We start from the raw sequence: 25,770 nt of genomic DNA on the forward strand, positions 1-25,770 counted from the left end.
AGTCTCAGCCTACAAATCCGTTCAGATATTGGCTTAACTCCACTATCACACTTTGTAACCGATCACTAAGTATAAAACCCGTTTCCAACATTCGGTCTTCCCCACCACTGCTGAAAAGGCTGTAGTTGTCTTTTCATGTTCCAGGAACCTATCCGGATTGTACTTAGATCACATTTATTTTTCCTTATTTTCCTTGCTTCTTCTATTGATATCCTCCATGTCCTCGTTCATTGCCATAGTTCCGTTATCCTTTGATCCATCTCTGCTGATCGGCTCTAGTTTGCTGGTGGGTCTAGTTCTCCTTTTGTTCGGTTCCATCTCCATACTCTATCATCTATTGTAACCTTCCGAAAGCCGACGGCATTTACAATCGCGTCCTCGTAAAACGATTTATCTTTGCCTTCAAAATAGACTTAGGTTTCGGCAATTATTTGCACATTGGAGCGATATTTTTTGCCACCGAGAATTTTTTTTAGATCGGAAAAAAGATGGTAGCCACTGTGGGCCATATCTATACTATACGGTGAGTGCGGAAGTAATTCAAAGCTCAATTCCAGCAATTGTTGCCATCGTTTGTGACACAGTGCAGTATCTTGGTGAAACAACAATTTTTTCTTCAACAAATGAAGCATATTCTTTGAGATCTCGATCTTCAAATGCTACAATAAACCAATGTAGTAAGCGCTGTTGATTGTCTCTCCACGTTTCAAATAGTTAATGAAACCAATTCCTTGCGGGTCCCACAATGCAGAGACCACAATCTTTCCAGCGGTTTGTTGCGTCTTTGGTCGCTTTGGGCGGCTTTCTCCGGGTACGGTCCACTGAGATGACTGTCGATTTGATTCCGGAGCGAAGTGATGGATTCATGTTTCGTCCATTGTGACATACCGATGCAAAAACTCCGACTTATTCCGATAAAACATATCGAAACATTGCCGAGACTCATCCATTCCTTGTTGTTTTTGCTCTAGTGTGAGAAAACGTGGCATCCCATTGGAAAACAGCTTTCCCATACCCAAATTTTTGTGTTTAATAGTGAAAACGCTATTCTTTGATAACTTTAGAGTGTCAACTATCTCTCGCAACTTCACTTTGCGTTTTGCTATTATAACTTTTAGCTTCTTTTCGATGTTTTCATAAATAACTGCCTCATTTGGCCTTCCACAGCGCTCAGCATGATTGGTGTCGGTACGACCACATTTGAATTCAGCAAACCATCGTTTAATGGTTGTAATCGATTGAGCAGAGTCCCAGTAACACTTTTGAGCCATTACTCAGTTTGAAGACTATTTGTTTTTTTCATCAAATAACAGTTATAAATAAAAACACATAACTGTTTTTTTATATAAAAATCACACCAGTAACATAACTTCAAGCACCGTAACTCGGTAAATAATAATCCGAATGACATAAACATTTTGAGAGTATTCTTGTGAAGGATGACAATACCGAAATGCCATATGAGTAATTCACTAATGTCGCCACCTTATGGTTAACCCGGGACTTATTGGGCAAGGTAACATAACTCTCTTGAACACAATATACAAGAAAATTTTTAACATATACCGTTTAATTGTCTGGACTCTTTAATACTAAGACGCTCATCCTACCATGCTGACATATAGTTCGGAAATATGGACCATTTCTAAAACAGATGCAAACCATCTACTCATTATCGAACAAAAGATCTTAAGAAGTATATTTGGTGTAACATGTGAAAACTGAATCTGGAGGAGGCGAGCTAACTTCGAGAGCTATAAGAAATATAAAGCAGATGACAAGATGTAATATGCATCATAAAAATAGGTAACCTAAGCCTTGACATATCGAATGAAACTACCCTCCTATGCTAAACCTATTAGCAATGCCTGTTGGAAATAAAAATAAATTCAGGTCCCCATTGAAGTAGAAATTTGGTGTAGACGAGGCGCCAGAAATATCTGAGGGGCAAAATGGCAACAGAGACGAACAAGTAGCAAAAAATATTTTTGAAAGGTCGGTCCACAACTAGGGCTTTAATACCACTGGTTTTGACGCTAAACTATAAAGTTTAAATATGGTTAAGGAGAAACAGGACAAAAATTGTCATATAATTAAAACAAAATCTGTCAGGCAGAAAGAAATAAGGATAGAAAACTGTTGGAGCAAAGTCAAGATAGCGATAACAAGTGCAACTGAAACAACGTTAGTCAAAAAGGATACTGCATAAAGAAAACATTATCGCAAGATACTAAGAAGTAAAAATGGATACAGGCTACAATTCAACACACAGAGAGCGGACATAAGGAAACTCATAAAAAAAAAGGAGAAAGCCTATAATAAAATAGTAACAAACATGGAAAAAGATGAAACTACAAAAAACAGCCGGGAGTTTTACAAGATGGTGGAGAACACAAAGAAAGGTTATATCCCATAGAACACATTTTGAAGACAGAAAATAATGATACCATAACAGACACAACAGACATTTTGAAAAACTGAAAAGAATATTTTAGTGATCTGTTGAATATAAGAGGTACAGCTAACATTGTAGGTAAGACACAACAAAAACGCAATCACTAATTGAGATTAAAAAGCAATCGACCAACTAAGAAACAACAAAAGTAATAAGAGCGATAATTTAACGACAAAATGTTAATAGAACTATTAAACATAGAGTAAAGCAGCTGCATGAGGTCATGCAATGCTTGGTAAAAAAGGTATGGGATAGATATGGCTTCCTCATATGCAGAAGAGAACCGTGGAGACTACCCGAGCAACTCTCGTCCGAGATGAACATTAGATTAGACTTTTCTTCTTCTTCTTCAGTGCCTTATCCGGTCCGGATGTTGGCGATCATCAAGGCTATCATGGTTTTGTTGACTGCTCTGCGAAACAGCTCCGCTGAGGTCATCCCAAACCATTGTCGGAGATTTTTCAACCACGAGATACGACGGCGTCCCGGTCCTCTTCTGCCAAATACTTTACCCTGCATAACAAGTTGAAGAATTCGATATTTTTCTTCGTTCCGCATCACGTGGCCGAGGTACTCAAGCTTACGTTGTTTAATTAAATTAAGCACTTCTTTTTCTTTTGTCATGCGCTGTAGGACCTCAACGTTGGTGACATGGTCCACATAAGATATTTTTAGTATCCTTCTGTGAAAGGAGAACACTAGACTTTTACTATTAGAAAACTACCGGAAAAGAGTCGATAATTAAATTGGGATGTACACCAGCGATGAGATGTATAGATTTCCGACAAGCGTTTGATACTATTGTAAGGAATGTTATGCGGGTGACCATGGAAAGTATAGGGGTATCAAGTAAGATTATTAATTTAACTAAAACATGTTACAAGAATATGTCACCCTCAGACGACAAGTGAAGCAAAGATAGGCACGAGAAGAACGAATACTGGGAGAGAATTCGCTGAGATATAGACAATACGATAGGGTATAACAAATCAACGGAAGCTTGGAAAAAAATTAAAACCAGAAGAAATAAACGAAGTCAAAAGATCATACAGATAATTAAATCAAAGGAGTATGTAAAGCATTACACGAAATTATTGCAAGAGAATAGACCGGAGTATTCTAAGAAATCCCTGATATAACAACAACAGAGGACGATATAACTAAAGCACTAAAGAAAGCCAAAAACAACAAAGCACTAGGCCCATGGAGCATAAAAATGGAACTGCTGAAATATGGAGACGCATTTATACGAATGTTGTTCAGAGAAATCGAAGCAGCAGAGGAAGATTCTAGATGAATGATACATGTCCTTTATTTTCAAAAAAATGAATAAAGGTCAATAAATAACTAAAGAGGGATCAGTATAATGCCTTTAATAGCAAGAATCTTGTCCAGAGTTATAAAAGAAAAAATAGAAGACATGGACCATTATGGCTAAGAATAACTCGGATTCAGCAAAGCCAGATCATGTCTAGATAATATATTAATTACGAGGCAAGTGATAGAAAAGAACAAAGAGAAAAATATTGAAACACATAATATGACCTTTATCGACTTGGAGAAATCATACGATACCGTGCCCGTGTACCGTATGGGAAGTAGTGAGAAGAACGCACGTTAGAGAGAAATGGGTTAATATAACACAAAGATTGTATAAAGCAACAGAGGTGCAGAGGTCGTCCATTAGAATGGCTCTGTTGAGTGTGGAAAAATACTCAATCAGAGGTTCAGATAGGGACACGTTTGGGTGTCTATAATAAGCGATTACTGTTGTGGTAGTGTTTCTATGGAGCATGTCTACTGCGAGGTAGTCGATGTTTTGAAATTGATGTTGGGAGGGAGCGTGTGTGGTTTTTTAGAAACATCTTTATTAATGACGATGTCAATCCCGTGAGAGAATTGACTTTTAAGATTGTGATACGTGGTGTACCTGAGAAGTTAGGGGAAGGGGAAAATGTATTAATTAAGGTGAGGATGTGTACATCGTACTTATGTAGTAGGTTTTTAATTAGATGTTTTTTCCCACTAATATCTGTGCAGTTGACTGCTCCAATCATACAATCTGTTTAGAAATGCGAGATGCGTATGAGATAGAACGTGAGGAGGCAATGCAGATTAGGTCTCTGCAATCAAGGAGGATATTGGCCAGTAGTACAGTTGTGAACGGTGTCATGGTTTTGATGTCGTCTGAGTGTTTTTGGGGGAATTCTCTTTTCATGATATAGGTATAAGCTTAGCCTGTTGGACTGTGGTTGGAGGTACCTGTCTTTTAGTAAATCTAGGTTACCGTACCGGATGCACACAGAAAATGCTATAATAGATAGAGACCTCAGAGAAGGTAGTGGGAGAATAGAACCCTGTGGATGACGAATACGGCGGACTCATAATAGAAAAAAGCCGAAGAAGAAGAAGAAGAAGAACAATACTAAAACATATAAAAAGGGAAGAAAAAGGTAGGACTAAACATCAATATAGAGAAAACTAAATACGTATTATGCAGATAACCTTGGAGCAGGTAGAGGTAGAATAGCGCAAAATGTAACAATGGATACACACAATTTTGAATATGTAAAAAACTCCAATACGTAGGCTCTACAATTACTTTATTGTATGTATTATGTATTTTAACATATAAAAAGTAACAAGATTGCATACTTCAAGTACATATTACGAAGAGAACGAAGATCTTTCATAAAATAATATATGAAGAAAAGATATAAGGTAAAAGTGGCCTAGGACGTAAAACGATGACATGTCTGCGTAATAAAGGGTAATCCATAGTTATACCATGCTTTGTAGTGCTGCTAAAAATAGAACAATTTAATTCTCACTGCCCAACATCTCACCTGACAAGACAATGGATGATAGAGGCCTCACAGAAATGAATTGCACCTTAAGAAATTTTTCACAAAATTTATCCTTCATGATTATATATGTGGGTCATCTCTTCAGCCATGTCAAATATTTTAATAATTTTAATAAATAAATTATTTTTTCTTATTGCGACTGTCGTATCAAAAATAATAAAACCACTCGCACTTTATGGGCATTAATATGATCGTATTGTTTACGACACTCGCCTGAGGGATCAAGTCATACGATGATCGTATTGTTTACGACACTTGCTTGACGGATAGGAGCCGTAACCCACGTATTCGCAGCATAATGCAACCATTAAATTATTAATCGTTGTATAATATACTATTTTTGACAAAATTAAACTAAAATGCACAAATAAGTATACAATATAATAAAGAACTGCAATATGTATATACATATACCGTTTTGTTTAGTATGCAAGAAATTAAAAAACCCAGACCACAGAGGTAAATGAATTATGTTTAAAACTTTCGATTATTATGGCTTACCATATCCGTTAGGCTACTAAAAAAGACATCAAAATACGGATATTTGTAATGAGAATTAAGTCGTGTAAAAATCTTGTGGTTGTTTAGTACAATGTCAGAAAATAATTATACAAAACAAAATATTATCAAACTACTCACAATGTACAATGGATACAGTATTACAACAAAGAATATACGAAGATCTAAACATGCTCTATCCGAGTCAGTAGCGCACCTAGAATTTGCCTCTGGGGGGGCCGAAATTTTTTTTATGATGTTACCTCCATTTTGAGTCCTTAAAATGTGTGAGTAACAGTGTCGGAATAGGGTCCTGGGAGGAGTTTTAACCCCCAAACCCCCCCCCCCATCTGGGTGCGCGACTGATCCGAGTAAATAGCCGATCATGTAACACTTTTTGTAACAGTACACATAATCCGTCTTCTTTTGAAGGTTAGCGATGATCGTGATTATTTGAATTCTGTTTACTGCTAATTTACTACGGTAACCGTTTCCGAAAAACAGTGGGTAAGCTAACTTTACGGTAAAGTTAGCATAGCCATAGCAATATCTCGGCAAAGAAAAGGGCTACAGAGCCCATCTTGGCGGCATATTTTATTGCTAATTAATTGCTGTTGATTGGTATATTAAACAATCCCGAAAGCTACCCCATCTTCCCCTAGCTCAAAACCCACTCCCGGAAAACCGAGATATCGGTCAAAAGGTGAACCACAAGGAATTGATTTATTGCTAATTTACTGCCGAAGTTTTACGCCAATTTATTGCTGCAATCGTTTTCGAGAAACAATGATTATGCTACAGTAAAGCTGGCATAGCCATAGCTATATCTCGGTAATAAAAAGGGTTACAGGGCCCATCTTAGCGTCATATTTTTTTGCTAAGTAATTGCTGTTGATTGGTACATTGACGAATCCCTAAAAATTACCACCTAGCGCAAAACTCATCCTCGGAAAAATCGGACAAAAATTTCGTCTTATTGTATCGAACCATGCTAAAATTGCTGCAAAAAGTTCAATAATGCACTTTTTATGAAAAACTATACAGCTCGTCCTTGAATCGCCAATGATATAGTTGCCTACAAAAATTCATTAACTTCTATAAGTTTTTTTTTTGAGTTATTGCATCAGAAAGAAAATACTCGAAATCCGGCTGCCTCGGACAAGTAAGGCTTCTTTCAGACTGACGATATTTTTTCGTTGTCGTGAATAAAAGTTAGGTTACATTCATACATCATTCCATTTCTGCCGTAGTCGTACTGTGAAGTGTTACATACTGTCTGGTATGATGGATGAAAGAAAAAGAAAGCGGTTAATAGTCTTTGCATTATGGCATTGTAGCCAAAAATCAACCTTATTTCGGTTATTATACTGTTCTAAAGTTTTATCCTTTTACATCGGCCGCTGTTCCACAAGATTGATAAGAAGCTCGTTATTAATTTTTTACCACTACTTACCACTGTTGACTTTCAATCATAAATCGAGTTTTCTCACAAACGCACGACAAGTGTGAAAACTAGAATAGACTTGCTTGTAACACTGCAATCGTTGACGATCCCGAGATCGTGTCATAGCAGTGAAACTACCGTGGTAATACGACAGTCGTGTGCGACTTAGATTTACATGTAATGAATAAAAGCTTACATTTAATCAATGAGTTAATTGCTATACACGACATTGTTGCCGTACACGACTACGACAAAATATCGTACCGTCTGAAAGAAGACTTACGATACGCTCAGCGGAACAACTAAATCATTGCTTATTCATTAAATTCGCTTTAAAATGTAACATTTTCCACCTATATAATAAGAATTAATATTAAATAGGTATAGATTTTCGAAAGATTTTTAGCCAGTTAATAATTTAAAACATTATAAAAAGATATATAAAATGAAACAATTTAATAGATAAGTTCAAGTGCCAGCTACAAATTTACCAGGTACCTATTATATACTCGGCGTTAGTGCGACACAACATTTGGTATCGTTGAGAGCGCAATGTTAACAAATAAAAACAAGAATTTTGCAATAAAATAATTTTGAAAACACATCAGAATCTTGTACGTGGATATTTAAGCTTTACTTTAAGTACTTTTTAACATCAAAAGTTATTTTTTACTGAGTTTCAGAGCTTTGAAAATGGCCGACTTCGCGTTTTTCAAAATTTCAAATGCTTATTATAACTCTACAAACGATCAACTTTGACAAAAGTTACTAGGACATTTTTTGTTCAGAATCAACCAAAAACCTTTGAAATTTGTATGAAAACATTTCTTAACAAAATCAAGGTGGTCCGTATTTTTTTAGGAATTTAATATTAGGGACTGATTTTTGATAAGCTTGTGCAAATAAACCGAGTCCGAATAATGTTTTTAACTTTTAATCAGCTACGACTCGCAACTAGTTGATCTTTTCTGGACACATAACCTCGCACGTACAGATTTTGGGAAATTTATAAATAAATCAGCATGCTGCATTTTGTTTAATATTTTTATCCAGCCTTTTTCATTGCCGAGATATAGCAATGGTTATGCTAGCTTTGCAGCAAAGTCAGCATAACTATTGTTTCTAGAAACCGGTTGCAGCAATAAATAGTTTCTTGGCGTAAAACTTCAGTAATAAATTAGCAATTAATTCGTTTTTCTCGGAATGAGTTTTGCGCTAAGGGATGATGGGGTAGTTTTTGAAGATTGGTCAATGTACAGTATTGTGCGAATTATTGGAATGATTGTGACATTTTTCAATATTCACAGTTGGCAACACTGTACACACATTTACAACTGACCAAGCATCGAAAACATAAATTTTCTTTTCTCTGCCTTTTATTTGAGGGTGTTTTAGGACATTTACCACTAAGTTTATGTTGGTTTGTACTATGTTGTGTTATTTTCGGTAATTAGTGAGTTTGTTTCGTTTAATTCCATCATGGATATTACGCTTAGGAAGCGTGAAAAGATTATCACGTTAAGTGAACACACTTCACAAAAGGAAATCGCAAGAACGTGTGGAGTGAGTCAGGAGATAGTAAGTAATATGTTGAAGCATAAACGAGAAACGGGATCAATGGATGTGAAAAGGTTAGGAAAATGCGAAAGAAATAGAAAAACATCAGAAGATGAAAGATTTTTACCTCGAAAGAGCAAATTGGACCCAAGAAAAACAAGCCAAGAGCTCCAACAAGATCTACCAGCATCAGGTTTAGCGATTTATGACTCAACTGTTCGGAAAAGATCTTTGGAGAATAGTAGAAGGACAATGCGTCCACAGAAAAGACAGCTTCTAACTGAACGAATGAATAAACAAAGGATATTGTGGGACAAAAAATACTCTAATTTAACTGTAGACGACTGGAGAAAAGGCCTATTTACAGATGAAACTCACCTTATAGTTCAGGGACAGCGGTCGAAATTCGTGAGGAAGTCTGACAATGAAAACCTTACACCATCTCATATTGATCAAACCGTAAAACATACAGTCAAAAAAATGTTTTGGGGACGTTTTTCATACATGGTTGTTGGATCTTTGGTACTAATCGAAGGCACGATGATCAACTAAAAATACAAAATCCATCTTGAAACAGCGTTTGGACACATAACTCCAAAAATGTCAGCCCCACGGAGGAGCAATTCTTCAACAGGACTCTGCTCCCTGTCACAAGTCGAAGCAAATGATGGAATTTTTCAAAAATAAAATTAATATTATAGATTGGCACGGTGATTCGCCAGACCTCAACCCCATTGAAAGTTTATGGACCATTTGCAAAGCTAGACTGCGCAAAATCGACTGTACTACAAAAATAAAAATGATAGAAGCGGCCATTCATGTTTGGTTTCGAGATGAAGGAATATCTGGAAACTCTCAGAAGATCGTAGAATCTATGCCAAAACGGGTAAAAGCAGTAATTGCAGCCAAAGGGGGACATATTTCCTATTAAATGATGTAAGTTTACCTTCATAGTTTTGTCAAATTATAATTTGTTTCTAAATAAACTGTGTTTTCATTAAAACAGCTTATGATTCCATTAATTTGCACAGTATTGTACCAATCAATAGCAATTAAAAATTATTTAGCAATCAAATATGCCGCCAAGATGGGCTGTGTAGCCTTATTCATCGCCGAGAGAGCTATGACTATGATAACTTTACCGTAAACTTAGCATAATCATTGTTCCTCGGAAACGGTGGCAGCTATAAATTATATCTTGGCGTAAAACTTCGGCAATAGATTTACAATTAATTTCTTGCGGTTCGTTTTTTGGGCGATATCTCGGTTTTCCGGGGGGTGTGTTTTGAGCTAGGGGACGATGGGGTAGCTTTTGGGAATTGTTTAATATACCAATCAACAGCAATTAATTAGCATTAAAACATGCCGCCAAGATGGGCCCTGTAGCCCTTTTCCTTGCCGAGATACAGCTATGGCTATGCTAGTTTTATAAAGTTTAGCATACCCACTTTTTTCGAAAACGGCTACAGCAATAAATTTTCTCTTTCCGTAATAAATTAGCAATAAATTATAGTGTTGGTCTGAATTCAGCCTTATAAAATGGATATGCACTTATCTGGAACTTTTCAGACATATTGACCATTGTGGATCTACCATTATCCAACTAAATCGTGACAAAATATCGCTTATTTCCACAAAAAATCGCGACGAGTTGTTTGCCAATGCTGTGAGCGCGGACTACTTTTGTTTGCTTTGGTTTGATTGTATAAATACGAAAATTTTCGTTTCGAGCTTATAGCAATATATCCCTGTTTGATCACTTGTCACGATTTTCCATACCAGATGTGAGTCGCCTCCATTGAACCAGATGTTTAAGTGTGGTTCAGCACCAGTCTGCACATGCCTTTATATAGCCTCAAAGTAGGAGGAATCCAACGGCTTTATATCTTGCTGATCGCCAAATGATCATGCAAAAACACAGCATCAATGTTTTCGAGGACAAAAGCTGTGGCCGGACGGCCTTCATCAATTTAACACTGTTTGGGAGAAATACGCTAGAATCTCTGTACTTGAAATTGAAAAACTGAGAACTCAGAACTGATATTTTATATTTGGATGAAACATGGAATCATGAAGGACAATTTGTATGAAAAGTTTGGCAAGATAAACAGATTAGGTACAAATGCTCGTCAGGCTTTACTGAAGGTTTGTTTACCCTCATATTGGAGACAAAGCATTTATTGATTAATGTTTGTTAGAAGTTGTTTCTTAATGTTTACATTGATAACCTTTAGATAATAATATACCTACGTAACTCTTAATGACCTTCGTGGAACTACTTCTCCCTTTGGAAGTATATCCACCACCCGCTAATAGATATTTCACTTTATATACAGACAAATATACTTTGATTTTGATACTGCATCGGTTGTTGTAATAAAAAAAGAGCCGTTTTGATTTGTTTATTTATCATTGTACCCAGAATAAAAAAAAATGATCACAGTGTTCTATTATTCTGTACTTTAAATTATCAGCACACCATTGCTTTAAAAATGCAAATCACATATTTATTTATTTTATATTCTAACCAAAACAATGAACTAAAAATATTTGTAATTTGTTGTTTGAAAACATTTACTTATTCAAAAATGATCCACACATCGTACAAATATTGTTAAACAGAAGCTATGCAAATACATTTATATTATTCAAATATGTTAAAAAATCCTAATACAAGGGGTGTCAAATTTACAACCATTTTAACAAAATAAAGGTAGAGTTCCCCCACGTTCAAATAAACATGAACATGCAAGTTTTAGGTAGGGCTCGTAGGGTTAGGGCCCTCTTTAATTAAGTAATATTATCGATTTTTGTAAATGTAAACAAACAAAGACGAATGTCACGTTTTGTGTAAAACGTCTTGTGGCAAATACAATGATATTTTTAACTTGCACTTTTCAACAAGATGTTATCAAAGTTTTTGATAACGGTTATGTCAAATGATGTTACTATTTCATTTGTTCATTAGACCCACATAAAGAATGTTCAAATAGTACAATTATCGGTACAATTATGAGCTATATTGTAATAAAATAAACAATAAAAAGACAAAGTATGAGAATTCTAACCTATTTCTAATTGATTTTTCAAATTTGTAACCTCACTAATTGGATTGATTAATATTGTAACAATTTTGAGTGAAAATACATAAAATTATTTCATTAAAAACTTACCTTATCTTATTTGGTGTTATCCCTTAACCACACACTAAAAAAGTCCGCTTTAAAACACTAGAAACACTTCAACACTACAGTCTACAAAAACAGAGATATCGCCATATTGGATATTTAGAGTGAACTGGAATAGGATGCGCGGTTGCCAGCTGTTGAATGTCAAATTTTTCCGTGTAGTTCGATAAAAAAACTTTATGAACAATGAATAAGCATGCCGCTATAGTAGATTATCGTATTGTTAAACATTTGAATGAAATCAAGTGGTTGACCACAACGAACAGAAACTTGGATATCAACCTCATTCTTTTATGTTTTTGTTTATTTCTTTAAAAGGACTGTATTATAGTATATTTCATCGATCTTGATAAAAACGTATTTCAGACTATTACCCTCTCATTAGACTAGTCCTAGTAGTATGGGCGCACTGGCGAATAAAAATATTCTCATTCCATATTTTTGCACAACCTTACTTGAAATAGTCAACTTTATAAAACGTGGATGTTGCCCAGAGAAAGTGATGGTCAAAAATTGTTTAAAACAAATTATCAAATTTAATGTTTTTGTCCGGAACAAGTCTTTTAGTTAAAAGGTTCACTATGAGTAGAAAAGGACCTTAGTAACTTTTTTCTAAAATGCATCGTTTTCGAGTTATAAACAAGTAAATATCTGAAAAATCGCGAAAATGTTATTTTAAAAACTCGATAACTTAGTAAAAGATTAATATTTTTAAGTTCTTGGACCTTGTAAAATCCTGTATGTGGATTTTTATCCATAACTTTATTGCAATGCATTTTTTTAATTGTTAAAATCGAGCTACGTTGCGCCTTACATACATAACCGGTCTATTCCTAACCTACGTTTGATTCGTTGATATTTAAAATGCGCGCCTTCTAAAGCCAATCAATTCGGCGAATTACGAACACTTGGCGTAGTAATTCATTCATGTTTGCCATCCTTTGTCAAAGTGTCAAAGAGTGAAGTGATCGTTATCGTTCAGCTCAATATTTGACATGATATCACAGCGCTGTGCATTATTTTGGGTTTTGGATTATTTATTTGTTCATTAAAATATTTAAAAAATGCCAATATATACAGAAAAGGAACAAGTGCTGATACTAACATAACTGAACTATTTTCAGTTAGAAAAGGAAGCTGTACCTACAAACTTTATTACCAATTTTTGCTGTTCGTGAGGAAAGTTTAAAATTATGCTGAAAATAAAATTGTTTTACCTATTGTTTATTTCAGCGTGTTGCTGAGGCGATAGGAATTTCTTTGCCAACTATAAGACGATTGGTAGGTATCGAAAAAAAATTGATTATCGAATTGAATCGATTATTGAAAGGAGTCGATTATCGAATCAAATAGAAATAGAATAAAATAAATTGAAGTAAATTAAAACGCTCCTTGCTTAGACGATAAGAAAGCTATGCTTCCTCTACTCGGCCACTCGCGGAGTGCCACATCCCGTTTTTTGTTTCAGGTATATTACTACTTGATATTTACTGAAATAATTATATTAGTCACCCAATAAACATTTTTGAAAACCGGCTTTTTTGTGTTTACAAATAATGACGTCAAATTATTTAATTGTATAACTAGAAAACGAACTAACTATGCTTGTATTATATACAATTATAAATAAACAATAAATTTAATAAACAATATTGTTTTTTATTTAATCCATATTGCAATTAAAGTACTAGTTTAATGATATAAGTTTTTTACCTGTGGTTAAGTAGGACCCTGACATCTGTCAGATTCGTCAATAATTACATGAAACAATTCTCGAAACATCCAATACATTATATGAGTCATAATTAATGACGCACTGAAAAAATGATCTGAGAAGAACCGTACATATATACATGCATGAGCATATGCTAGGAGGATAGCTATAAGGGTGGTCTTTCGTTTTCTAATAAGCAGGTTTCGTTGGTAAACTTTGGATAAACTTTTTACTGTAACGTTGCAGCCTCATAATATTTCGATTAAAACAAGATTCAGCTTTTGCGTAAGAAATAATCAATGTGTTTCGAACGTTAAAGTTTAGTTTCGTCAAGTCTATATATTGAAACCTATTAAAAAGTTACTTAAAAAAAAATCGGTTGCCTGTAAAGTCGGTTTTACGGGCGAAGATTTTACGTGACAACGTATTTTTCTCGGTAGAATATTTATTGATATGAATATTATTAAATTGCACAATAGGAACAAGGAATTGAATGAAAATAAGAATTGCACAAATTTTAAGTATAGAAATATATTTTGTTTACTAAAACATTGTACATGTAAACTTAAACTTAACTAATTTCTATTTGAGTGATTTTGTTGAGGATAGGACGATGATAGGAGAAATATGAAATGAAAGGAAGTGTTTCTGCTGTAATGTGTCTTGAACGCCAAGAACGCTCGAGAAAGACAGAGACACAAGCACGCACCGATTCAACGCGCCTAATTCTCTAGTGCTGCGCGCGCAGCGGACCGATCATGTTTGAGTGGGAGAGAGACGCAAGGCATTCGCCGGTCCGGCGGGCCTCTCTCTCGTTCGGTAACTCATCGTAACAGACGTGAGCGGGCGTTACACTTTTTCATGAATGACTCCGAGCCACAACCTAATTTAAGACGTTGTCACGTCAAAACCCTAAATTTGGCTTTTTCTTGGCATTTCCATTGTTTATTTACATTTTACGAAAAAATCACAAGAATAACTTTCGTCTTATAATAACCCATATAATAAATTATAGTAATAAATAAAAAGGTTTCCGTGGAAAACTTTCGATAAACTTTTAAACATAATATATTGACATCATAATCTATATGTTAAAACAAGTTTCAGCTTGTGGTTATGAAATAGATTTTTTCGATAAAAGCCACCCACCTAGCATATGCTCAAGCATGAATAAATGTATATATATATATATATATATATATATATATATATATATATATATATATATATATATATAAACAAATCGTTTCAATAAAGTTATTAATAAAAACTCTTCGGGATCTTATAAAATGTAGTTTTAGGTTTGATTTGACGATTGTTAAACTTAAAAATATTATTTATCGAGTTATCGAGCTTTGAAAGTGACAATTTTCGCATGTTTTCAGATTGTCACTTAAATTGTTTATAACTCGAAAACGATGCATTTTAGAGTTTTAAAAAGGATAATACGGCCCTTTTTTGTACAAGGTGTGCTGTTGTACCATCATTAGTAATACCAGTTGATTTATGATTAGGGTGAGTATATCATTGTGATATTATGTAATAGTATGTGTGCTTTCAAAAAAAAAAAAATTATAAAACCAAATTTGTCTTACGTAATAAGCTTGAATTAGACTTTTCGGTTGTGACTGAATTTGTTGAAGATGAAAGCAAAGGCTAACAGAAAAAAAAACATCCATTTCCATGTACTCATAAAATGCCTTTGCTTTTCTTAAATGAATCTGCTTTTCAACCATTAGCTGCGTCTTTTCAGCAGACTGTGCTGGTGCACTTTTAATTTGTTCTTTAAGAAGGCAGCACGTACTGTACATATCCGAGGAAGGTGACTTAAAGCCTATGTTAATATTTTACTTCGTTTACTAAAATTTAACCCACTACTCAGATATTATCTTTTGGACTCCTATTTTCTGTAATGTTATTCAGTTCCTCTGAGCTTTCTTATGTACTGTCAACACTTTCCTTCTTCAGATAGTTCTTATTTTTGATAGAGTCACCTCCTCTTTTCCCTTCACCAGCAAACTCAAAATGCACATTTTTGTGCATTTTGACTCCTGTGGCTTTTCTTCCGTATATTCGAAGTGTCACTGATAGGATTGGCAAAATTCTTCGCAAAGAAGGTATCAGGACTACTTTTCGACCACCCAAAAAAATCTCACAATATCTACCCTCTCCTAAGGACCCATTACCGCCCCTATCTTCCTGTGGTGTCTATTCTATTCCTTGTTCATGTGGACAAGTGTATATTGGCGAAACTGGTCGTTCCGTCAAAACTCGGATTCAAGAGCATCAAAGATGCATTAGATCAGGTCTTTTCTCCCATTCTGCAGTTGCAGAACACTGCCAAGAAACCGGTCATTCCATATTGTTCGAAAAAACCCATATTATTTCTAAGAGCCCCTTCTTTTATTCCAGGAAAATCCGCGAATCTCTAGAGATCCGAAAAAATCCACATAATATCAATCGAGAGGAAGGATACTACTTGTCTCCCATCTGGAATCTCAGTCTAGAGCCGCCGTCCGGTCCCGCTACCACGATGCAGCCACATGATTGGCCAGCGCGCGCTTCTTGACGTTCGCGCCACGGAGTGTGCCGATACGTCCCGACACGACAGGTCACCGCGACTATAAATAGAGCGGTAGCGGAGTAATCGTCGGATTCACTCCCCGCCTCTCGACGCGTTAGTGTTCTGAGCTATTGGACGTGAATCCCTGTCCTGGCATTTGGTTTTCACCTCTGGCTGCGTTAAGTAGTTTAGTTACTGTGACCAAATGCCCATCTTGGTAGTTAGTATTCGCCTCTGGTTGCGTTGAGTTACCGTTGCTAACTACCCATCTTCCTGTCTTTTGTTTTCTTTTTCTTCTCCTTGAATGTAGCTTCTCCTGAAGAAGCTACATACAATTGTAGCGAAACGTCGAGATGAACCCACTTTTGGGTCACTCACAAATGACACGGTCCAAACCCGAAAGACGAATAAACTATAATTCTGACTCTGGCCGTGGAAGCCTACGATTTCATTAGGTCTATCTACTTTGATTTGTATTGTATGAATTAGACTGGCGATTATATTGTCTTGTCTTTTTGTGTCTGGAACTTTATAAAACTCTTCTTTCAAAGCGTTGATGTAAATAAGCCTTATTATTATTATGCACGTGAAACGTTTATTGTTGTGCTTAAACGGTACAAAAATTAGGGCTCTTTTAGGAGCTACATACCTGATAATTTGTTCACTTTTTTTTTCATCCTGTAACTCTTCTCTTTCTAGTCCCTTCATTTCCTTCACCAACACTTACACTTCTATTTGCCCCATCCATTATCCTTTAAATAATAAAGCAATTACTAGTTGTTTGACACTTTGACAATAAACCCTCACATAACCTCAAACTTGTAAGACTCACTGGGTCAGCTGAGTGGCAGTTGCAGAGCTTCTATTGGTTGGTTGGTGATAAGCTGGTTAGCATGGCCAGTATAGTGGAAATAAGTTGTTTTGCTTTTAAAGGTGGTTTTTAACATGCTTTTACCATTGGTAATAATTTTTTTGCATGAATTAGATAAAATAAACCATTTTGGCTACAACAGAACAATGCATTGGCACATCTAACTCAACTTTGATTTTTGTGTGACTTAAGGCTGTTTGCATGTTACCTCCTCATATTTAGTCATAAAAAATATAGTGATTTGTATGTCGACTTTTTTAAATTCATAATCTTCAATTAACTATCTATCTACAAAATCTCCAGTATTTCAAAAACTTAAAGTTAAAATTTAAAATGTATTTTTTTTAATTAATGCAGTACATTTACATTTTTTGTGGTTCATATCAAAGCATTCTATCGAAACCGGCAACGCTGTGCGAATCAAGCAATGCATGGTATCTATTGAAGGACGGGTATACGGCCACATACGCTGACAACAGAGATGGGAATTATCACCCGTAAAGGTGTTTTTCTCTGAAAAGCATTGCAGGTATAACTTGTATTTAAATTAATATGATTAGGATGTTCAGATTTAGAATCTTTCAGTCGGAAGCTGTTTGTTTTCATTGTTAGTTGCCAGACACGCGTAGATACTCGAGATGTTGTTAAGTTGAAGTTGATAAATAAACAGGGAAGTTACAAACAAAAATATATGGGATTAAGTACTCAAATAGTTTTGTAATAATATTACCGTGTTTTATAAATCCTGGAACAGGATTAAGTTAAAACGAACGAAATCTGTTTATGTTAGATATACACACAACTGAGTTTACCACTTTAATTATTTTAAATAAACATTATTTTACGCCAGACCAGAATATTCAATTAGGATGATTATTTTAGTCTTTTTAAAGCTATTTTACGCCATAAAATTTGAAGTGTTTAAGTGGTTGAATAAATCACACTTTTATAAAAAAGGTACTAAATTTATAAAAGGTACTTGTATGTTGTTGTTTTATTATACAGGGTTGGCTTAAAGTAGGGTCATATAACGCATCTAATTCCATGTTTTTTGTTAGGTACTTCTCTACTTAGGGTTTCACTGGAAATATTTGCAACCTATTTGTTAATTATTATTTGTTAAAACTTGTTATTTCTAATTCAGATATAGAGCAGATACACTTTCGTCCGGAATATCGTAATGAGTTCAGTTTTACGTTGAATTTTTACCTGAAGAAATAACACTTTCGTCCAAGTCAAAATATTTTTGCATATACACTTTCGTCCAGGGGTCGAGGTCCGCGGGGATTGATCCCATAATAAAAAAAAAAGTGTCTTACTGCGTTATAAAATTTATTATCTTAGCTTAGTGAATTTCATTTATAACTTATAATATAAATGGCAAATAATAATAAACTTACTTAAAAACTAAAATAATGGAATGTTTATTTAACATATTCCAGCCTAGTAATAGTTTTTTCATTAAAATTTTCTATTTTACTTTTTAAAAATTTCTCACGAGCTACAGTTTTGTTATTAGGTCTGTTACATTTATGAATACTTTGAATTCTAATGTAGATCACATTTTGATATTGATTGATAGCCTCTAAAAACACGAATTTATTCGGATGGTATGTATTAAAGGATTTATGTAAATGTGAATGGAAAGATTCACATGCATTGGTTGTTCTCGTAGTTTCTGATGATTTTGCAGCCCAGAGTATTGGTGGAAATGTTGAGTTTTCATCAACATATGTCTCAACTAAATAATCAACAAAAGCATTTAGTTCGACACTCCCGGGCATAATTTCGATCAGATCAAAAACTAAACAATCACCGACTTCTTGGTGATCTAGAAAAAGAAGACCACAGCAATGACCAATCCATTTTCCCACTTCAGTTCTGTTTGTGTAATCATTTGTTAAGCCAAGTTCTTGAATTTTACGCCACCAAACCTGCGAAAGATGGAATCTACTTCCGATTATTTTAGATTGACCCCAAACTGATTTAACAGCCTTATGAATTAATTTTTCAAAATCAATGACAATATCTTTTGGAAGAAAATTTAAAGTTAGCTCTGAACATTTGGTCGTTATCAAATTGAAACATGTTTCATATTATGTAGATGATAATTTATCTGGCAATAAACAAAATACTAGTGGAATGTAGTGGTCATTGTAGTATCCATGAATTGTAAACATTTGATAATAGAATTTTGGGCAATATTTAAATGTACCATCCATATATATTCTAGAACACTTACATAAATGTCTGAGATTTATGTCACAAGATATAATAGTCAATTTTGCATTCTTATCATTTACCAATAAAAAGTTTTCATTTTTAGATGTGATGATAGGGTCCTCTAATTTTTCCAATGCTTCCAGTACTTCTTCTAACGTTTTTGGTAAAACTGGGGGTAATTTTCTTCTTACATTATAAATACTTCGTTTCACTGATTTCAAATTCATAATAGTTAAATTGGTACTTTCTTCTTCACTTAAAACGGGATGTAAAATTTTCCTGGGTTGCGTACTTGTATCTTCTGCAGCTTTACGCTTAGCTGCTACTCTTACAAACTGTTGTTGAATGCAGTTGGCCTCTAGACTTTCATGAGAATGATTTAAGTTTTGTCTAGAAATTACTACATCATCCCCAATTGTGTAGACGGCAGCGTTACAACCTTTGGTACGACATCTCCAGCGTGATTCCCCACTTTTTAGTTTTTCGGCAAAATTGAATTTATAGTTATTCACGAATAAAACATATTCTCCATAACGTTTGAAGAAAAAATGATTTTCATAACACAATTCAAGACTATAGCAATATAAACATTTGAAAATATTTTCACAAATGAACAAACTCGAAGATTCGTACATATTTATATATTTAATATTAATTGCTTCTTCGAAAAGCATTACGAAAATTTACCTGACCCCTTGGACGAACTTGTATACCTCAATTTTAGTGTATTAACGAAAATGTATACCTTCTTTTATGACACTCATTATTTTGGACGAAAGTGTAAGCGCCGCAGATATACTAAGTTTTGTAGAAGAAACTTGTTAAAACAAGTCAAATCACTTAACAGTTCAAGAATAGGTACAGATACTAGAGTATTATCTAGTAGGTAACTATAGATACATAGATTATAGATAGATCTTTATTTTTGTTTCTAGAGGAATTGGGATTTTCCCCGATAGTTGCGGTTACCGAGCACTGGCTTGAAGTCAACGAGCCTTTTTTGTAGAAAAATATACCACAATTGCTAGGTATGATCGTCTAAGTTTAGCTGATGGTGGCACCCTAATTGTTTCTACAAATATCTAATCATTTCTCTCCTATAACAAAATATGACTTTCTGTTGAATGAATCCTTAAGTTTTCATTAGTTTATAACAAGAATCTTAATCTATACATTCTTTGCATTTATAGATCACCTGATTCTTCCACGGAACTAGTTTTTCAGAACCTGTTAAATTTGTTAGACGACCTGTCCAATAAAAGCAGAATGATTCTATGCGGTGACTTGAATATTAATTACGCTGTTGCTTGTGCTACCCAATTATTCTTTCGTCAATATATTCGAATCGTATATCGTATGCTTTCACAATGCACGTTAATTCTCCTACAAGAATTACTAAAACAACATCTACCATAATTGATTATATCGCCTCAGATTTCTCACCCCTTGATGTACGCTCTACCATTAATAATGCAGGAATATCTGATCATGAAGCAGTATATACCAAGTTTAGCACTCTTAACAACCAATCCTCAAAATCCCAACGTTTAGTTGGATTTTTTCCGCTCAGAACTTTCGTAAATTCCAAAATTTGTGCTTGACTTCTGGGTGGCACTTTCCCTCTGTGGACGATTTTTTAGATAGGCTTGTTTGTATTTTCAATAAGGCATTTCCTTTAATTATGTTTAAGTCAAAACCTTTGGACTACCTTGGATTCCTTTGAACTATAGACTTATTGTCTTACTACCGGTCCTATCCAAAATTATTGAGAGACTTATCAGAAGGTATCGAATGTTAAACACAAACAGAAGGCAACCAAATCACAAAACTTTTGCTGATTTTTATTCAGAATACGTTGGCAAAACTGTAACCGTCGTGGAAGATCTGTTGGAAGTAAATTTTGAACAAGAGTGAAGTGATAAGGATGTAGGTTCTCTTTTTTTAGAATTCTAACAATAGACGACTGACTTACTTCTGTTGCTGCTGATAGATGTCGTGAACTTATTTCAGGATTTTCAGTCACTCGAACCAAAAGTTCATCTTCTTGATTAGGTGTGATTTGTTTCGGTCGACCACCCCGATTTTTAGTGTGAAATAACCCAGATTCACCTAAACTACGATATAAGCTTGCAAAAGTTTTGTGATTTGGTTGCCTTCTGTTTGCGTATAACATTCCATACCTTCTTGCTGCCGAGCGACCGCAAAAATTTTCTTGTGCGTATACGCAAATCATATCTCGCATTTCTTCATTAGTAATTAGTAAAATGATTGTGACAGGGCATTTCAATCAAAAAAAGTAATGATTACTTACTTAATGATTAATTTACTCTGAACAAATGACATTTACCAATAACAATTATCTGACAGTCCAAAGCATACTTTTCATAAATGAAATAATATTTTAAATCCTTTTTTAAGACTCTAAGCAGTTCAACTGCGTTTTTATCGAAAACGGTTGAAATTATCGTGTTTAAACAAGAGTACCAATTTTACGTAAAAATGATGTTTACGTCATATTTTCTAATAAAAATTACTAAAAAGTTTCATCAGAAAAAGTTTAGACTCAATTTGATCATTAGGAATGATCCACGTGGCGCTCTCTATGACAAAACGTAAAATTGTAAATAAAACACTATTTCTTGTCTAAGATTATGCCTCTGTGCCAATTTTGATAGCAATTTATAAATATACAGGGAAACTATTAGCAAAAAACGAAAAACAAAAATTAACTTTAACACCCTGTATCTTTTTTCTCAGCAACATTTTCTTAAGGCATATTTGGCCCAATAGCCATATTTTGGTCCAAATAACCTGTCCTTAGTCTACGTCCCAATAGTTATGACTCACCCTGTATATTTGGGTATCACATACAGCAACTTATTAATTCGTAAGGTTTTATTACGCAATTTGCAATTTAGTTAAACTTTGCAATGTATTGTACATTTTGATGATTTATGTAATTTTAGTAAATTTTAATTGTTATTGTTATTTTTTTGACTTTTTGTAAGCTTTGTCGATAAAATTGTACAATTTTCAGTGACAATAAATAATATTTCTATTTTATTCTATTCTATCCCAACCCTGTATATGGTATCTAAAGTCTAACATGCTATGTGGCCCGCATTACGTAGTTTAATGATTGTGGTTACAATAGTTGTCAATTTTAGTATTGGAATAACAATAAAATGGAAGGTAAAGTATATTACAAATGAAACCTAATCAACTTATTCGAAACCATAATTTAATGGTCCCTATGTACTTAAAATAAAGTCCTAATTTAATCAAAAGAAACAACTAATTAAACGAAAATAATTTATTTGTCCAAAAACATGTTCAATAAATTTTTTCTATTGAGAGCTCCATTTACAATAACACATCTTTTTTAAGTTTGGAACGTGTTGTTATAAACTCCAGGTACATTAAGTAAACAAATATATTAACTTTCATTACTGTTGGTTTTGAATAAATTAATTTTTTTTTTATTTCTCAAAAACCTTCAGTAAATACAAAACGAAATAATGGGTAGCACTCGTATATTCGTTATTCAAGAACAACACGGCCCAAACCCGGATAAATATTATTAAATAAAATAAACAAAGCATATAATAATAAATAAATATAACTTCAAAAAGAAGATATTTAGAAAACTATTAATAAAACAGAAATTTGATATAAATAACTTTGGAATTTTAATTTATTAGAAATAACTGAAACACATTAATCCAAACTAACGTTGTCTAGAGCATCTGCCTTTGACGTTGTAGCCGAAGTCTTATGTGATCTCGCTTGGTCCATTATTTGTGTTTCTTTTGTATCATCTTCATCTTCAGGAATCACAGATTTAGCATCTATTTCTCCTACACCTAGACCAGGTTTAGCTTTCATAGGTGCAGCGTGTTGTCGTTTATTGACAGAAGAACTCCATGATCGAAGCCAGTTCGCTCCATCGAGATTGTGGACTGTGTTAGTAGACTAAAAGTAAAAAATATATTTGTTAGTTGGTCAGCAGTAATGTAGTTTGTTACAAAGTAAATATTTCACTGTTCGCATTCATCCTCTTTTTACACATATTTGTTATTTATCTAGAGATAAGATAAGATAGGAATTATATAGAGAACATTATTTAGTATAAAAACAAAAACGTATCAATAATTTTCTTTAAACCAAAATTACATCATATTTAAATCCACAGTTTAGCAGGACCAATGAAAGAAACATATATATCATACCTTTTTTATCACTTCATTCGTCTTTTGTTTATTAAGTTGTGTAATTCGCTGTTCCTTTTGCAATTCCGCTTTCAGCCTCTTTAGTTCTTGATTTTGAGCCCATAAAGTATCTTTCAAAGTTTCTAGAGTATTCCTCTTTCTGTTGCCTTCTTTGGGCACTTGGTTACCAAGAGGTTCGGTGTATTTCTGTGGACCTAGTTCCAGCAAGACTTGAAAATCTGCCCTGTTGCCTAATCGGAAGCCCCATCCCAGTCTAGAGTCAGTTCCTAGAAAATACAAATCATAAAGTTATCAAACGATATATGTTAAGAAAATAAATATGCAAATCTTTTAAATGGTTTTTTTGTGTACTTTTTATCTATGGACATTACCCGCCCTCTATAACCGAAGGGGCTGTGAATGATATATTTGCTGAAATTTATCAGTCTACGTTTCTTATTTTATTTTAAATAATTATTATCATTATTATATAACAAATAAGGGCAGAGGAGCGAGCTCCTATTATGCCCAAAAAAACAAAGAAAAATATCCTTTTAAAAGTATCCATCGCGTCCAAAAAGCGCCATAAGTTTATTTTTAAAGATGTTAACGCTAGGTGCTGATATGGTGTCTTGATCCAAATTGTTCAAGATATTAAATATTCTATTTGGCAAGAAGTTCACCCTGGACCTTGCAGTAGTTTGTTCCCTTTTTAAGTTGTAAGGATGGCCCCTTAATCTTTCGTATTGATTTAAAGTGAATATGGCCCGGTGAAGATATATTCCACACTGGCCCGGCAAACTCAAGAATAGGTCTAACGTATATTGAGTAAAGTTTACTAACAGAGGTTAGAGATATACGTGTAAAACATTTACGGATCAAAAACAGTTTCGAGTTTGCACGTTTACACACCGACACTATGTGATCAGGCCAATTTAAGTTAGTATTAATTGTCACTCCAAGATCAATGTGGGAGGTTACCGAGTTTAAGGGATGTCCATTAATAAAGTACGGTAGTAATGGGTTATTTTTGCCTATCTGTAAAACAACGCATTTTTCAATGTTAAGCGGAAATAGCCGTTCTGAGGACCATTCGAATATTGCATCAAGATCATGTTGAAGAACATGTTGGTTAATAGTTGGATTCACATACAATTTACAATTACAAAATAATCTAAGGATCTTTCAAATTTAATCATAAACATAGGGAAACCGCAATCAATTCAAATAAATTCATTAATTATATATTAAACAATAAAACTATATTAAAAATTAGTCAACACAATCACGTCATAGTTTTTAGGTTTGAGTTTCCATAGTTTTCTGTCCATCCAGCTTTCCTTTCTTTCTATTGATTGGATTTCAGTTCGGAGTTCGTTTTGGTACTCTATTTTCACACATTTCCTTTTCATGTCCCTACATTCCGTAATAATCTTGTAGTGTCTTTATTTCTGATACTTTCTAGTTTGAATTCTGTTCTGATCTTCGGATAAAATTCATTTCTGTTGTCAGTCACTTGTTTTCTACTTGGCGATTCGATTTCAAAGCGAGTCTTCCTTGTGATTTGAGTGAACTTTTAAGAAAATAATACTTTTGTAGTTTTGTTTTATTTCTAAATGTTTTTGACAAGTGGCTGAATTTAATAATCTTATGATCTTTTGACTAAAATAAACATATAACAATAAAAGACGACAATTACAAACAGCAACTGAACGCAGAAATAAACAGAGCAACTGAAGGAAGCGGGGAATGGACTGATATGGAAAAACTGACGACTGAAATAAGAAAATATAAAAATAAAGATGGAAATAAATATAAAACACTTAAAAATAAAATAAAATATGAAATAAAAATAGGCCAAGGAAAAGTAGATGGATGGAAAAGTGGACAGAAATGCCAGGAACTGAAAGAACTCAGCAACAAACTTAACACCTCAAACACACATAAAAGACTGAAAGAAGTTACAGGCAACAACAGACAAAGAAGATCACTCATCACAGGAGATAACAATGGAGGAATAATTACAGAAAATTATAAATTATTTTCAGGAAGTATGGGAACAACATGGGCTAAGGAGTTGACTGCATCAATCAATACAAATTCTGAGGTGCAAGAATCGGTCAACTCCAGGAAATGAGTGTTTCTTGCCACCAATGGTAACATTGGCAACATCTGAAAATCA

General features: G+C 34.2%; 2 protein-coding genes across 9 annotated transcripts in view; both read right to left on the reverse strand.

Moving 5' to 3' along the window:
• The window catches only part of Wdr62 (WD repeat domain 62), a 466,085-nt gene extending 453,957 nt beyond the window's left edge, over positions 1-12,128 (reverse strand). For all 8 annotated transcript variants that reach the window (XM_072525572.1, XM_072525571.1, XM_072525568.1 and 5 more), the window contains exon 1: positions 11,995-12,128. The gene's annotated coding sequence lies outside the window, so the exon portion shown is untranslated. The remainder of the gene's footprint in view (positions 1-11,994) is intronic.
• A 10,600-nt stretch (positions 12,129-22,728) lies between these two features.
• snsl (snustorr snarlik) overlaps positions 22,729-25,770 on the reverse strand; it is a 34,292-nt gene continuing 31,250 nt past the window's right edge. The window contains exons 3-4 of the mRNA XM_072524276.1: positions 23,610-23,875; positions 22,729-23,352 (exon numbers count right to left, since the gene is read on the reverse strand). Of these exons, the coding sequence (XP_072380377.1) occupies positions 23,098-23,352; positions 23,610-23,875 (521 nt within the window). The 3' untranslated portion in view covers positions 22,729-23,097. The remainder of the gene's footprint in view (positions 23,353-23,609; positions 23,876-25,770) is intronic.

The sequence above is a fragment of the Diabrotica undecimpunctata genome, chromosome 3 (assembly GCF_040954645.1).
Source record: "Diabrotica undecimpunctata isolate CICGRU chromosome 3, icDiaUnde3, whole genome shotgun sequence".
Classification (NCBI taxonomy): Eukaryota; Metazoa; Arthropoda; class Insecta; order Coleoptera; family Chrysomelidae; genus Diabrotica; species Diabrotica undecimpunctata.